Below are 14,358 nucleotides of genomic sequence, written 5' to 3' on the forward strand. Positions count from 1 at the left end.
CTCAATGCTGCATAAAAGATTCCATTTTTACTGCTACCACAGAGGTCCATCTTTACAAACACCAAGTCCCCACCAGCCTTGGAGTCCAGGACAGTGGAGTGTTACCAGTGTGGCTGGCAAAAAGGAAGCCCAGCATCTTAGGAGTATCTGAATTTTCTGGCAACATTTTGATTTATAACTTAAAAAACAATGTGGGGCCAGGTATGGTGTGGCTCACGCCTGTAATCCTAGCACTCTGGGAGGCCACGGCAGGTAGACTGCCTGAGCTCACGAGTTGGAGCCTGAGCCAGAGTGAGACTCCATCTCTAAAAATAGCTGGGCATCATGGCGAGTGCCTGTAGTCCCAGCTACTTGGGAGGCTGAGGCAAGAGAACTGCTTAAACCCAAGAGTTGGAGGTTGCTATGAGCTATCACACCATAGCACTCTAGTGAGGGCAACCAAGTGCGACTGTCTCAAAAAACAAACAAACAAACAAAAAATGTGGGCCAGGCATGGTGGTTCATGCCTGTAATCTTAGCATTCTTTGGGAGGCCAAGCAGGAAGATCACTTGAGCTCAGAGTTCAAGACCAACCTGAGCAAGAGTGAGACCCCCATCTCTACTAAAAAACAGAAAAATTAGCCAGGTGTCGTGGTGGATGCCACACAGTCCCAGACACTCAGGAGGCTGAGGCAGGAAGATTGCTAGAGCCCAGGTTGGAGGTTGCTGTGAGCTAGGACACCATAGCACTCTACCCGGTCTACCCAGGGTGACAGAGAGACCTGTCTTATCAAAATTTTTTACTTAAATCATAGCTGTGTACATTAATGCAATCATGGGATACAATGTGCTGGTTTTATATACAATGTGAAGTATTTTCATCAAACTGGTTAACATAGCCTTCAGGGCATTAAAAAAAAAATTTTTTTTAAGTTAAATAAAACACCAATGCACCCCAAACACAGGACACAAATGCTACTATAGCTTCTTACACGATGAAATGTAACATAATTTGAAGTTAAAGAAAAAAAAACCTGTTAACTGATCTGACAAATAATTAACCCTGATGAATTTTCAAGGCCCACATGTAATGTATTTAACAAGGTACACTATAGTGATTTGTACTTTTATTTCACAACTTTCTAAAATTCAAGGATATTCTCACATTTTGAATTTCTTAAAAAGTTAAAGAGAAAGTAGAAAAGTATGGCTTTAAGGAAAAAGGGAGAACTCCAGCTTACAATGGGAGATATAGCAAACACCGGGCATCTTCCCAGCTTTAGGGGTAAGTCAAGGCACACAAGGACAGTGTTCAGGCCTCTAGCAAGACTTTGGCTAGGTCATCTCCAGTGCTTCTTGCCAATCCCAGCTGCTTCAGGAGACTGTTGCCAAATACCCAACTGTGCTACACAGCACACACTGTCTCCATGTGGCAGCATCTCAAAGGCAGAACCACTTCAAGCATAGTTCTGTTTCTGCTACAAAGATAAGCTGTCTAATCAAAGCGATTCCTCATTTTTGTTTATTGTATACACAGGAAATAAAATTTTATTTTATAAATAAATGAAATAAAAATACAGAGGAAAGAAAATAATCCTCCATTCAATTATCTTCCTACCAAATCAAGAATTTTCTGTTCTTTCCATTCCCTGTTCAAACATACATTCCCTGGAGCTAATACAGTACCATGTATCTATCCACCCACTAGACCAGTGATTTTCAACTGCTGTGTTTGTGAGAGGATCTTAGGTGTGGTGTGAAAATTTTTAAAGATCAAAGCACAGTAAATATGTTCTTTTTTTGTTTTACTCTTCTTTTTGATTAACATAATTTAAGTTTGCCACAGAAGTTTAACTATAGGTTCAAATGTGCTGTGAGATGAAAAAGGGTGAAAAACGCTGCACTGGACATTTAGGTGATTCTCCTTTTTTGCTAGTATAGATAAAACACCTTCATTTATATAGCATTTTACATCTATTAAAATCACTCTTTAGGCGTGTCAAAGGGTACTCTTTTTGCCTTCCAAAGCTTCTACTTTTGTCTGCCAGTGGCAAAAACTGAATGACTGATGGTTGGTCTCACAGAATCTCTATAATATTATTCTATATGTTTCATGTGCAGACTGTCATTTACTTAGAGATTCGCTTAAAAAAAAAAAAAAAAAAGCACGGGCTCAGTGCCTATTGTTAAAGGGGCTAGGGTGCCAGCAACATACACTGGAGCTGGCAGGTTTGAACCCAGCCTGGACCTGCCAAAACAACAAGGACAACAACAACAACAACAAATAGCCAGGTGTTGTGGCAGACGCCTGTAGTCCCAGCTACTCAGGAGACTTGAGGCAAGAGAATCGCTTAAGCTCAAGAGTTTGAGGTTGCTGTGAGCTGTGAGGCCATGGCATTCTTCCGAGGGAAACATAGTGAGACTCTGTCTCAAAAAAAAAAGCAAGCACGATGCATAACAGCAGTTTTCCTGTTTTAAGAGAGATAATTTTGGGAAAACAAAATGGGAGACAGTCCATAGATACTCTGTATCACTGATGAGATGGGGGAGCTTAAGCTATTGGCTCATCAGGCATTGGTTAACAGCACCTGTTCTTTAGAGATGACATTTCACCCTAAGGAATGGAGCAGGTGTTGGAGGACTGCTATACAGCAAGTATGTCTTCCTTTAGAAACTTTAAAGACAAGTTTTCTCTGCCAGGGGAATAATCTGAAATGAAAAGACAGATTTCTGAGGGACCTTCTAGCCCTTGTTAATGTTCCTGTCCGGAAAAAACTGGTGGGTCCAAGGGTAAAATGAACAACCCTGCCGGGGAGCACCCTGTCTTTGAGGCAAATCTGGGCCTTACGGTTAGATATATTCTGGCTTGTCGAAACACTTGAGCATAGAATACCATCCAGGGATATTCAAAAGGAGGTTCCTTATGCTGCTGGTAGGCTGAGGCAAATTAAATCCCTTCTTCCCTTGTCCAGAACAAACAGGGATAGGAAGAACTCTCAACTGTCTCCAAGAGATAACTTTATTTCTTCTTTCAATCACCATACATTCATTCAACAAAACATTTACTGAGTGAGCACCAATGTGCCAAGCACTGTGCCAAGTTAGAGCAAAAGTGTACAACACAAAATAAAATCTCCAAAGTAAATGGATTTAAACTTTAACAAAAGGAATTTGGGTCAGGCATCAGAGGAAACTTACTGACCGTGAGGGGCGTTAGACACAGGCATGGGAGACTGAGGGAGCTTGTGCAATCTCCTCCGCTGGAGGTCTATAAAGATAGTCTAGGGCTGGAACAATCCCACCTAGAGGCAGGGGGAAGGACCAAATGACCTCACAACATCCCTGGGTCTGCTTCATCATCCACAATGCAATCCCCCTGGCCAGCAGCAACTCCCTCTTCCCCCCACCCACCAGAGGCACTTACCACTGAGCTCTTCTCAAGTAGGCTTTTATGTACGTGTCATCGAGCTTCACTGCATTTGTGCAGTCTTCTATTGCATCATCTAGTTTCCTAAGCTTCAGGAAAGAGAAATCAGTCAGACTTTACATCTTTGGTGATTGAGGGAGCCCAGACTCTGTGAACACGGCTTTAAAATTCTAGGATGATCAGTCACACTGGCCTCCGTCATAGTAGGTTCTTGTTTTTTGTCACTGGGGGCTAAGGACACCAAATTAAATATTGCCTTTTTTTTTAGAGACAAAGTCTCATTTTGTTGCCCTCGGTAGAGTGCCCTGGCGTCAAACAGCTCACAGCAACCTCCAACTCCTGCACTTAGGTGATTCTCTTGCCTCAGCCTCCCAAGTATCTGGGACTACAGGTGCCCACCACAATGCCTGGCTATTTTTTTGTTGCAGTTTGGCCAGGGCTGAGTTTGAACTCACCACCCTCGGTATATGGGGCTAGCACCCTACTCACTAAGCCACAGGTGCTGCCTGCCCCCTTTTTTTTTTTTATGTGATGCAAGCCAAGTACACTTATCTGTGAGGATAAACCACCTCTACCATTCCATGTTAGTGCCCAAACAAAACAGAAGTAGTAAGGGTGGTTCCTGTCCTCCGTTCCTCCAGAGGGATCTGTAAGGGCAAGGAGCCTACTTTTATTTCTTATGAACAGTCATAAGGGCACTCTAGCCATTTCCAGCTATGCATGGTGACCATGAGTTATATTGGGGAAAAAAAACTAAGCCAGTTTCATACTCTTCCTCCAGATTGCTTCTAAAAAGTCAATGAGCACCTGCTTAAGCAAAGAGAAGCAACAATACTTTCTTAAAAATTATCCTGAAGCCCCTAGCCACTCTCTTCCTGCAAAAAACAGACCTTAAAGAACAGGCTATCCTTCCAATTGCCCCTCGTGTGCCCCCAAATTCCACCTAAAAGATAAAAGCTTGCTGCTCAGAAGGTAGTTCCTAACAAGCTGAGATATTAACCAAAACAGCTCTTCCTCTCTCATCTAGCTTAAGAACACTGGGCAGATTTCCCAAGACCTGTTTTTTTTTTTTTTTTTTTTGTAGAGACAGAGTCTCACTTTTGGCCCTCGGTAGAGTGCCATGGCATCACACAGCTCACAGCAACCTCCAACTCCTGGGCTTACGTGATTCTGTTGCCTCAGCCTCCCGAGTAGCTGGGACTACAGGCACCCGCCACAACGCCCAGCTATTTTTTTTTTTTTTTTGGTTGCAGTTCAGCCGGGGTCGGGTTTGAACCTGCCACCCTTGGTATATGGGGCCGGCACCTCACCAACTGAGCCACAGGCACCGCCCCCAAGACCTGTTTTGATGTCTTTTAAAGATATCTCTGTAGGTCCCAAGAACCAGACGATGTGCTTACCTTGGAATTAACCGTACCCCGATTACAGTAGAGTTTAGCATTTGTTTTTATGTTGTTGGGGTCTATCCCCAAAGCTTCTGTGTACAGTTCATATGCTAGCTTGTAATTTCCTTCCTTAAATGCTTTGTTCCCATCTTCTTTCTTTGCTTTAAGTGCTTTGGCATTCTACAGAAAAAAGGGAGGGAGGTCAGTTCACATCCAGACAGCCTTAGACCACTGCATAAAGAGGCCAGAGTCTATTTTCAAGTTCTATTTTTTTTTTTTTGTAGAGACAGAGTCTTACTTTATCACCCTCGGTAGAGTGCCGTGGCATCACACAGCTCACAGCAACCTCCAACTCCTGGGCTTAAGCGATTCTCTTGCCTCAGCCTCCCGAGTAGCTGGGACTACAGGCACCCGCCACAACGCCCAGCTATTTTTTGGTTTGCAGTTCAGCCGGGGCCGGGTTTGAAACCGCCACCCTCGGTATATGGGGCCGGCGCCCCACCGACTGAGCCACAGGCGCCGCCCTATTTTCAAGTTCTTTAATTCCAGCAGTTTAGCATCACACAGCACCTCCTGCCCTACTACCTGGCCCATTTGTGCTTCCTATGGAGTGGACAGGGGGAACTAAGAGTTACAAAAATACCAATGAGACCTGTGTTATCCAGGGTTTGCCTCAACTCCAGGGAAGTATTACTATCTTTTCTCCACTGAAGGGGAAAAAAACAAAACAAAAAAATCCCCCAAAGCATTTCACTTAGATAAGGATCTGACCTACATAATCACATTTACCTTTAGTAAATAAAATTATTTAGTAAATTAAAGTAATTTCTTTTTTTTTTTGAGCCAGGGTCTCATTCTGTTGCCTCAGGTAGAGTGCCATGGTGTCATCATAGTTCACATCAACCTCAAACTCCTGGGCTCAAGTGATCCTCTTGCCTCAGCCTCCTGAGTAGCTGGGGCTACAAGCATGTACCACTAAGCCTAGCTAATTTTTTCTATTTTTTTTTTTTTTTTTTTTATAACAGTAGGTTTCTTGCTCTTGCTCAGGCAAGAGTCTTGCTCTGGAGTCTCAAACTCCAGAACTCCAGTAATTCTCCTGCCTCTGCCATCCAGAGTGCTAGAATTATAGGTGTGAGCCACTGCACCTAACCTTGAAGTCATGAACAAGGACCATGTATCCTTACAAAATGAGAAGAGAAGCTTTTATATGAATTGTGTTTCTAAAAGCTCCCATTCTAAGCATCTTAAGGTCCCCAAAAGAAGCTTTTTTTTCCCATCCAGATTTGGTGTCTAGAACTTACTCTGCAGGCAATGCAGGCCTTTTCATGGTCAGGAGCCATCCTGAGAGCCTGTACAAAAAACTGAACTGCCTTCTCAATACAATCTTCATAATAAAGGCAAAGACCGCGTACATATAGAGCATCCGCATTGGTGGAATCCATTCGTAAAATGTCACTGCAATAGCCAGAAAGGAATACATTCAGATTTATTTTCTTTTTCTTTTCTTTTTTTTTTGCAGTTTTTGGCCAGGGCTGGGTTTGAACCTGCCACCTCCGGTGTATGGGGCCAGCGCCCTACTCCTTTGAGCCAAAGGCACCACCCCAGGGAATACATTCAGTTGTAGTTTAGAATGTCCCCACCATTGCCACCATTTGTGGCCAGTTTGTTCCTTGACCATGTGTCTAATATTTAAAGTATCCAAAGGTAGATAGATTCCGAAGAATGCTTCCCAAACCTCACATAAACCACCTATATTTCTTTAATATATTTGTGCCTCACAATCCTTATTCAACTAGAACAGGAATTGGCAAAATACTGCCCACAGAGTTAAATATTTTCTGCCACTGGCTTTTGTAACTAAAATTTTATTGACATAGCCACACCCATTAATTTATCTATTCTCCATGGCAGCTTTTGCACATTACACAATGACAGAGTTGAGCAGATGCAAAAGAGACCTGGTGACCAGCAAGAATGTTTGTCAACTCATGGAGTAGAAGGGGAAGGATTACATTAAAAAACAAGCAAAGTCCCCCCAAACATAACATAATCCATTCTTTCATATACATACTCAAATACCTGCTATGCTACTATAGTCTTATATACCCTGAATATGGGTTTGTAAATCTGGCTTTTAGTCCCAAGAAGGTCTGATCAGCCCAGCTGGCCTACCCATGGGACAGTATGGTAGCTCCCATTGTAGAAAGCTGCCAGATAGCATCACTCTAGCAGTATCTAGCATTTCAATGATGAACTGGCCTCAATGCATACCTGGCCACAGACTGTGCTTCTGGATAACGACCCAGCATTGCTAAACATTCTGCTTTGAGGATTTTAAAGCGATGGCAGGCAGGGGCAAATTCTAGGGCTCGGTCCATGCAGAAGACAACCTATGGGGAAGAAGAAAATATTAAGGCTCTTCATCCTGGACTTCAGATACATTTTCACTTTAGTTTGGTAAGGGCAACAGATAGATTCAAAACTTAAAGAAGTTCCATTGCTGAGCAGGAAAGTAATATCAAAATTTATAAACAAACTTGGTTCATTAAAGTACTACAACAGGAGAGCAGAGGTTCCAAATGATGAGCACTTAAGAAGTACTTTATATTTTAGGTCATTTAATCCTCACAACAATTTTATGAAATTACTAATATTACCATTTTTTTTTTTTTGTAGAGACAGAGTCTCACTGTACCGCCCTCGGGTAGAGTGCCATGGCGTCACACAGCTCACAGCAACCTCTAACTCTTGGGCTTACGCGATTCTCTTGCCTCAGCCTCCCGAGCAGCCGGACTACAGGTGCCCGCCACAATGCCCGGCTATTTTTTTTGTTGCAGTTTGGCTGGGGCTGGGTTTGAACCCGCCACCCTCGACATATGGGGCCGGCACCCTACTCACTGAGCCACAGGCGCTACCGTAATATTACCATTTTTATTTTACTGATGAGACAACTAAGATACAGGGAACTAAGGTTCAAGGTTGCCAAAGTTACTAAGTGATAGAAACAGGACCTGATCTTAGACACTAAGACTCCAGAGCCTATTCTCTCCAACATATACCCATTTCTTTCTTTTTTTTTTAAGATAGTGTCTCATTCTCACGCCATGAAGTTTTGCTGTGGTGCAATCATAGCTCACTGCAGTCTCAAACTCCTGGCTCAAGTGGTCCTCCTGCTTCAGATCCCCAAGTAGCTAGAATTATATTCATGTGCCAGTATACCTGGCTGGTTTTTTAAACTTTTTTTTTTTTTTTTGAGACAGAATCTCATTTTGTCACCCACAGTTGATTGCTATGGCGTGATAGCTCGCAGCAACCTCAAACTTTTGGGCTCAAGTGATTCTCTTGTCACAGCCTTCTAAGTAACTGGGACTACAGGCACCCACCACAACACCCAGCTATTTTTAGAGACGGGGTCTGGCTCTTGCTCAGGCTGGTCTCAAACCCGTGAGCTCAGGCAATCCACCCACCTCGGCCTCCCAGAGTGCTAGAATTATAGGCATGAACCACTGCGCCAGGCCTAAAATGTTTTTGTTTTTTTTTGAGATGGGGTCAAGGCTTGGTACCTGTAGCTCAGCGGCTAGGGCACCAGTCACATATACCAGAGCTGGTGGATTTGAACTCAGCCTGGACCGGCCAAACAACGACAACTACAACCAAAAAATGGCCTGGCATTGTGGCAGGTGCCTGTAGTCCCAGCTACTTGGGAGGCTGAGGCAGGAGAACTGCTTGGGCCCATGACTTTGAGGTTGCTGTGAGCTGTGATGCCACAGTACTCTATTGAGGGCAACATAGTGAGACTCTGCCTCAAAAAAAAAAAAAAAAAAAAGAGGGTGGCGCCTGTGGCTCAAGGAGTAGGGTGCCGGTCCCATATGCTGGAGGTGGCGGGTTCAACCACAAAAAAAAAAAAGAGATGGCGTCTTGCTATGTTGCTCAAGCTGGTTTTGAACTCTTGGACTCAAGCAATTCCCCTGTCTCAGCCTCCCAAAGTGCTGGGATTACAGGTGTGAGCTGTAATGACGTGTGAGTTAGAGGTCTAGAGCCTCTAACTTTAATCACTAGGCTGAACTGCCTCCACAATGAATCAATCATATTTATAATGAGCGTGAGAAAAACTCACATTCTCACACTTTTATTTGTTACTTTGCATAATTCATCATGTTTAGCCTGTTATGTAAAACAAGAAATAGCAATTCCTTATGTTATTAAAATTGTTCAGGGCAATGCCCGTAGCTCAGTGGGTAGGGCGCTGGCCACATACACTGAGGCTGGCAGGTTCAAACCCAGCCCCAGCCAGCTAAAACAACAATGACAACTGCAACAACAATAACAACAACAAAATAGCTGGGCATTGTGGTGGGTACCTGTAGTCTCAGCTACTTGGGAGGCTGAGGCAAGAGAATTGCTTAAGCCCAAGAGTTGGAAGTTGCTGTGAGTTGTGACAATACAGCACTCTACCAAGAACGATAGCTTGAGACTGTCTCAAAATAAATAAATACATAAACAAACAAAATTGTTCAGTTTCTTCCTTCCCTGTGCCAAAAGCCTCATATTTTACTGAATACTGGAGTGACCCTTCTTCCCCCCTATTGTTTTAGTATAGAAATATACCAATCGGGCGGTGCCTGTGGCTCAGCGGTTAGGGCGCCGGTCCCATATGCCGGAGGTGGTGGGTTCAAACCCAGCCCCGGCCAAATTAAAAAAAAAAAAAAAAAAAAAAAAGAAATATACCAATCAAGGTGGATCCTGTAGCTCAGTGGGTAGGGTACCAGCTATATACGCAGATGCCGGCGGGTTTGAACCTGGCCCAGGCCAGCTAAAAAAACAACTGCAACAACAACAACAAAAAAAAAATAGCCAGGCGTTGTGGCGGGACCTGTAGTCCCAGCTACTTAGGAGGCTGAAGCAAGAGAATCACTTATGCCCAAGAGTTTGAGGATGCTGTGAGCTATGATGCCACAAGGACTCTACCCAGGGCGACAGCTTGAGCCTCTGTCTCAAAAAAAAAAAAAAAATCAAATAAGTCTATTTTAAATAGTTCTAAATAGACTATGTCAGATTACTATTCTCAACATGCTACTAAACCATGAGCCAAGTATCTCTCACACACATAACAAAGTTGATTGGCATTAGTTCACTCTTTCAGCCTTATAAATGGTCTCTAAATATTCCATTTTTCTCTTTTCAAAAGTTTGATCTCTGGGCGGCGCCTGTGGCTCAGTGAGTAGGGCGCCGGCCCCATATATCGAGGGTGGCGGGTTCAAACCCAGCCCCGGCCGAACTGCAACCCAAAAATAGCCAGGCGTTGTGGCGGGCGCCTGTAGTCCCAGCTGCTTGGGAGGCTGAGGCAAGAGAATCACGTGAGCCCAAGAGCTGGAGGTTGCTGTGAGCCATGTGACGCCACAGCACTCTACCGAGGGTGGTACAATGAGACTCTGTCTCTACAACAACAACAAAAAAAAGTTTGATCTCTGAGCTTTCACTTTTGGTCTACCTGCTATTCCTGGAAAATCTTTTTTTTTTTGCAGTTTTTGGCCAGGGCTGGGTTTGAACCCTCCACTCTGACATATGGGCCTGGTGCCCTACCCCTTTGAGCCACAGGTGCCACCCTATTCTGGGAAAATCTCTGATGGCTCATTTTCACCCCAAGAATAAATGAACTAAAGAGAAACCTGGAATTAAGGGCCACCCATTTCCTCTAACAATCTGGCTATGGAGATCAGGAAGGGATCTGAAAACTTGCCAGCAGAAATAATTCAAATCCCATCAACAAGAAACTTGTTAGATAACACAGACAGTCATATGATGGACTAACATTGAAAGACTTTCAAAACCTATTCAGTTAAAAAAGGGTACACAACCATGAACTTCATGCAAAAAAAAAAAAAAAGGGAAGAAAATTAAGGATTTATATTTTATATACATACAATAAAACTATAGAAGAAAACCGAAGACCTAAGGACAGTGGTTACCTTAGGGGAGTGACAACTGGGCAGAGGAAAGTTGGAGGGGATGCTCATCACTAAGTATTTTTTTCATACTTTATAGCTCTTGAACCATGAATAGCACCTATTCATAAACTGGAAAAAAGAAATTTTTTTTTGAGACAGAGTCTTATTTTGTCTCCCTTGACCCCTTTGGCATTATAGCTCACAGTAACCTCAAACTCTTGGGCCCAAGCGATTCTCTTGTCTTAGCCTCCCAAGTAGCTGGGACTACAGGTGCCTGCCACAAACATCTGGCTATTTTTACAGATGGGGCTCTCGCTCTGGCTCAGGCTGGTCTCGAACTCGTGAGCTCAGATGATCTGCCCACCTTAGCGCCTCCCAGAGTGCTGGGATTACAGGGGTGAGCCACTACACCCGGCCCTATAAACTGAAATTTTAAAATAAGGCCAAGTAGGTAAACACTATAAGCTGGTCTACGGAGAAGCCCTTCTGCAGTGCCACACAATAGTGATGGGAATGCCTCTCCCTCAGCAGCATGGGTCATTCTCCTGGAAGTTCTAAGATACCATGTAGGTAGAGTTGTACCTAGGACTAGGGGGCGGAGAAGTCAGGCAAAATTCAGTGGCCACACCCTACTGCCTTCACAAAGACAATAATCCTTGCAGAGCTGGTTCTGCTCATTGTGGGGAGCATCAGTTAAAGGCTCTGTGCTGCACGTCCCACCCCCCACCTCTCTGCAACCAGGGACAGCTGCAGGCAAAGAAGATCTTTGTTTCTTCCAAGTTCATCTGTTTCACTTGCCAGGATCATAATTCTTCATTTGTGACATCACCATGAGCTACAGTGGGGCAGGGGGCTGAGATGTCACTAACAAAGGATTCTGTCACAAACTCGGGATCCTGGCTCCAGAGTGAGCAAGAGAGAAAAGAAATCCAAAAGATTCCTTTTGACACAAAGCCTTTGCCTATGTAAACCTCAGAAAACGTGACAGCAGGCAGAACTGCTTTCTAAATGCACAAACTCATGAAGCACACTAGAAAGACACCGTAAAACCAATGGATAAAAAAGGGGTGCTAATAAGTTAATGCTGGGACTCTGCAAAAGCTAATCAGATATATTTATTTATTTATTTATTTTTTTTTTTTTTTTGTGGTTTTTGGCCGGGGCTGGGTTTGAACCCGCCACCTCCGGCATATGGGACCGGCGCCCTACTCACTGAGCCACAGGCGCCGCCCTAATCAGATATATTTATTACCAAATAGAAGACCTTCAGAGTGTTAAGAATGATTCTTCAGGCGGCCAGTAACACAGTGGTTACGGCACCGGCCACATACACAGAGGCCAGTGGGTTTGAACCCTGCCTGGGCTAACTAAACAACAATGACAACTATAACAAAAAAATAGCCGGGCACTGTGGTGGGCACCTGTAGTCCCGCTACTTGGGAGGCTGAAGCAAGAGAATCACTTAAGCCCAAGAGTTTTTTTTTTTTTTTAGAGACAGAGTCTTACTTTATCACCCTCGGTAGAGTGCCATAGCACCACAGCTCACAGCAACCTCCAACTTCTGGGTTTAGGTGATTCTCTTGCCTCAGCCTCCCAAGTAGCTGGGACTACAGACGCCCGCCACAACACCCAGCTATTTTTTTGTTCCAGTTTGGCCGGGGCCGGGTTCGAACCCACCACGCTCGATATATGGGGCTGGAGCCCTACTAACTGAGCCATAGGCGCTGCCCAAGCCCAAGAGTTTGAGGCTGCTGTGAGCTATGACACCATGGCATACTACTGAGGGCAACATAAGTGAGACTGTCTCAAAAAAAAAAAAGAAAGAAAGAAAGAAAAAGAATGATTCTTCATGTGCCACTTTATCAAATATTTCTTAAGTACATGAGACAGAAAAGTACTGAGCCAACTGCCTCATGAGTGACAATTCCCTTCCTTAGATGGTACTCACAAACTTATCTCTCCTGATCAGTGTTTTTTGTGTTCTGTTTTTTTTTTTTTATTTTTTTTATTTTTTGTAGAGACAAGGTCTTGCTATGTTGCCCAGGCTGGTTTCAAACTCTTTTTTTTTTGTAGAGATAGAGTCTCACTTTACTGCCCTCGGTAGAGTGCCATGGCATCACACGGCTCACAGCAACCTCCAGCTCTTGGGCTTACGTGATTCTCTTGCCTCAGCCTCCCGAGCAGCTGGGACTACCGGTGCCTGCCACAACGCCTGGCTATTGGTTTCAGACTCTTGACCTGAAGTGATCTTTCCACCTCAGCTTACCAAAGTGGTGTGATTACAGCGTGAGCCACTGTGTCTGGCCCTGATCAGTGGTTTTTATTTTAATATTTGTGGAACCATCTCCCCTTTTGAAACTCTAGTGAAAATTATTTCTAAGTGCCATCTAAAGAAGGGAGTTAGGAATTATAAAGATCAAACATGATAACTAAAAGATCTAGGCCAGGCAAAGTGGCTCATACCTATAATCTTAGCACTTTGGGAGACCAATGTGGGATGATTGCTCGAGGCCAGGAGATGGAGACCAACCTGGGCAACACAAAAGCAGACCACATTTTTACAAAACAAAGTTAACAAAATTAGCTAGCTGTGGTGACAAATGACTACAGTCCCAGCTACTCCAGCTATTTGAGAGGCTGAAACAGAAGGATCACTTGAGCCCAGGAATTCAAGGTTACATTGAACTATGATTGTACCACTGAACTCCATAATGAACAAAAGAGTGGTACATGTCTGTAATGAAAAAAAAAAAAAAAAGTAAAGAGGACCTTTTTTTTTTTTTTTCCAGAGGCTTGCTCTATCACACTGGGTGGAGTGCTGTGGTGTCACAGCTCTCAGCAACCTCAAACTCTTGGGCTCAGGCAATCCTCCTTGCTCAGCCTCTATAGTAGCTAGGACTACAGGTGCCCACAATGACACCTGGGTTAGTTTTTCTATTTTTAGTAGAGATAGGGTTTCGATTTTGCTCAAGATGGTCTTAACTCCTGAGCTCAAGTAATCCACCTGCCTCAGGCTCCCAAAGTTCTCTCACAGGTGTGAGCCACCATACACGGCTTTTTTTTTTAAAGTGATAAGACAAAGGCTGGGCACGGTGGCTCATGCCTATAATCCCAGCTAATTGGGAGTCTGAGGCAAGAGAATCACTTAAGCCCAAGAGTTTGAGGTGGCTGTGATCTGTCGCACTCTACTGAGGGTAACATAGTGAGACTCTGTCTCAAAAAAAAAAAAAAAAGTATCAAAACTCAATATTTAATTCCAAATGACTTTTTCTCTATTAACCAGCACACTTTTTTTTTTTTTTTTTTTTTTTGAGACAGAACCTCGAGCTGTCACCCTGGGTAGAGTACGGTGGCATCACAACTCACAGCATGCTCCAACTCCTGGGCTCAAGTGATTCTCCTGCCTCAGCCTCCCAAGTAGCTGGGACTATAGGCGCACGCCACAATGCCCAGCTATTTTTTACTTGCAGCTGTCATTGTGTTTGGCGGGCCCAGGATGGATTTGAACCTGCCAGTTCAGGTGTATGTGGCTGGCGCCTAAGCTGCTTGAGCCACAGGCGCCGAGCCAACCAGCATACTTTATTTATTTATTTATTTTGGGGAAAGAGTCTCAAGTTGT

General features: G+C 43.9%; 1 protein-coding gene across 2 annotated transcripts in view; it reads right to left on the reverse strand.

The window, feature by feature from the left end:
• Window positions 1-14,358, reverse strand: part of DNAJC7 (DnaJ heat shock protein family (Hsp40) member C7) — a 42,423-nt gene that overhangs the window by 5,599 nt on the left and 22,466 nt on the right. For both annotated transcript variants that reach the window (XM_053567648.1, XM_053567649.1), the window contains 4 exons: window positions 7,063-7,181; window positions 6,093-6,246; window positions 4,807-4,971; window positions 3,404-3,495 (listed from right to left, as the gene is read on the reverse strand). In XM_053567648.1, coding sequence (XP_053423623.1) covers window positions 3,404-3,495; window positions 4,807-4,971; window positions 6,093-6,246; window positions 7,063-7,181 — 530 coding nt within the window. The remainder of the gene's footprint in view (window positions 1-3,403; window positions 3,496-4,806; window positions 4,972-6,092; window positions 6,247-7,062; window positions 7,182-14,358) is intronic.

The sequence above is a fragment of the Nycticebus coucang genome, chromosome 18 (assembly GCF_027406575.1).
Source record: "Nycticebus coucang isolate mNycCou1 chromosome 18, mNycCou1.pri, whole genome shotgun sequence".
In the NCBI taxonomy this organism is placed as follows: Eukaryota; Metazoa; Chordata; class Mammalia; order Primates; family Lorisidae; genus Nycticebus; species Nycticebus coucang.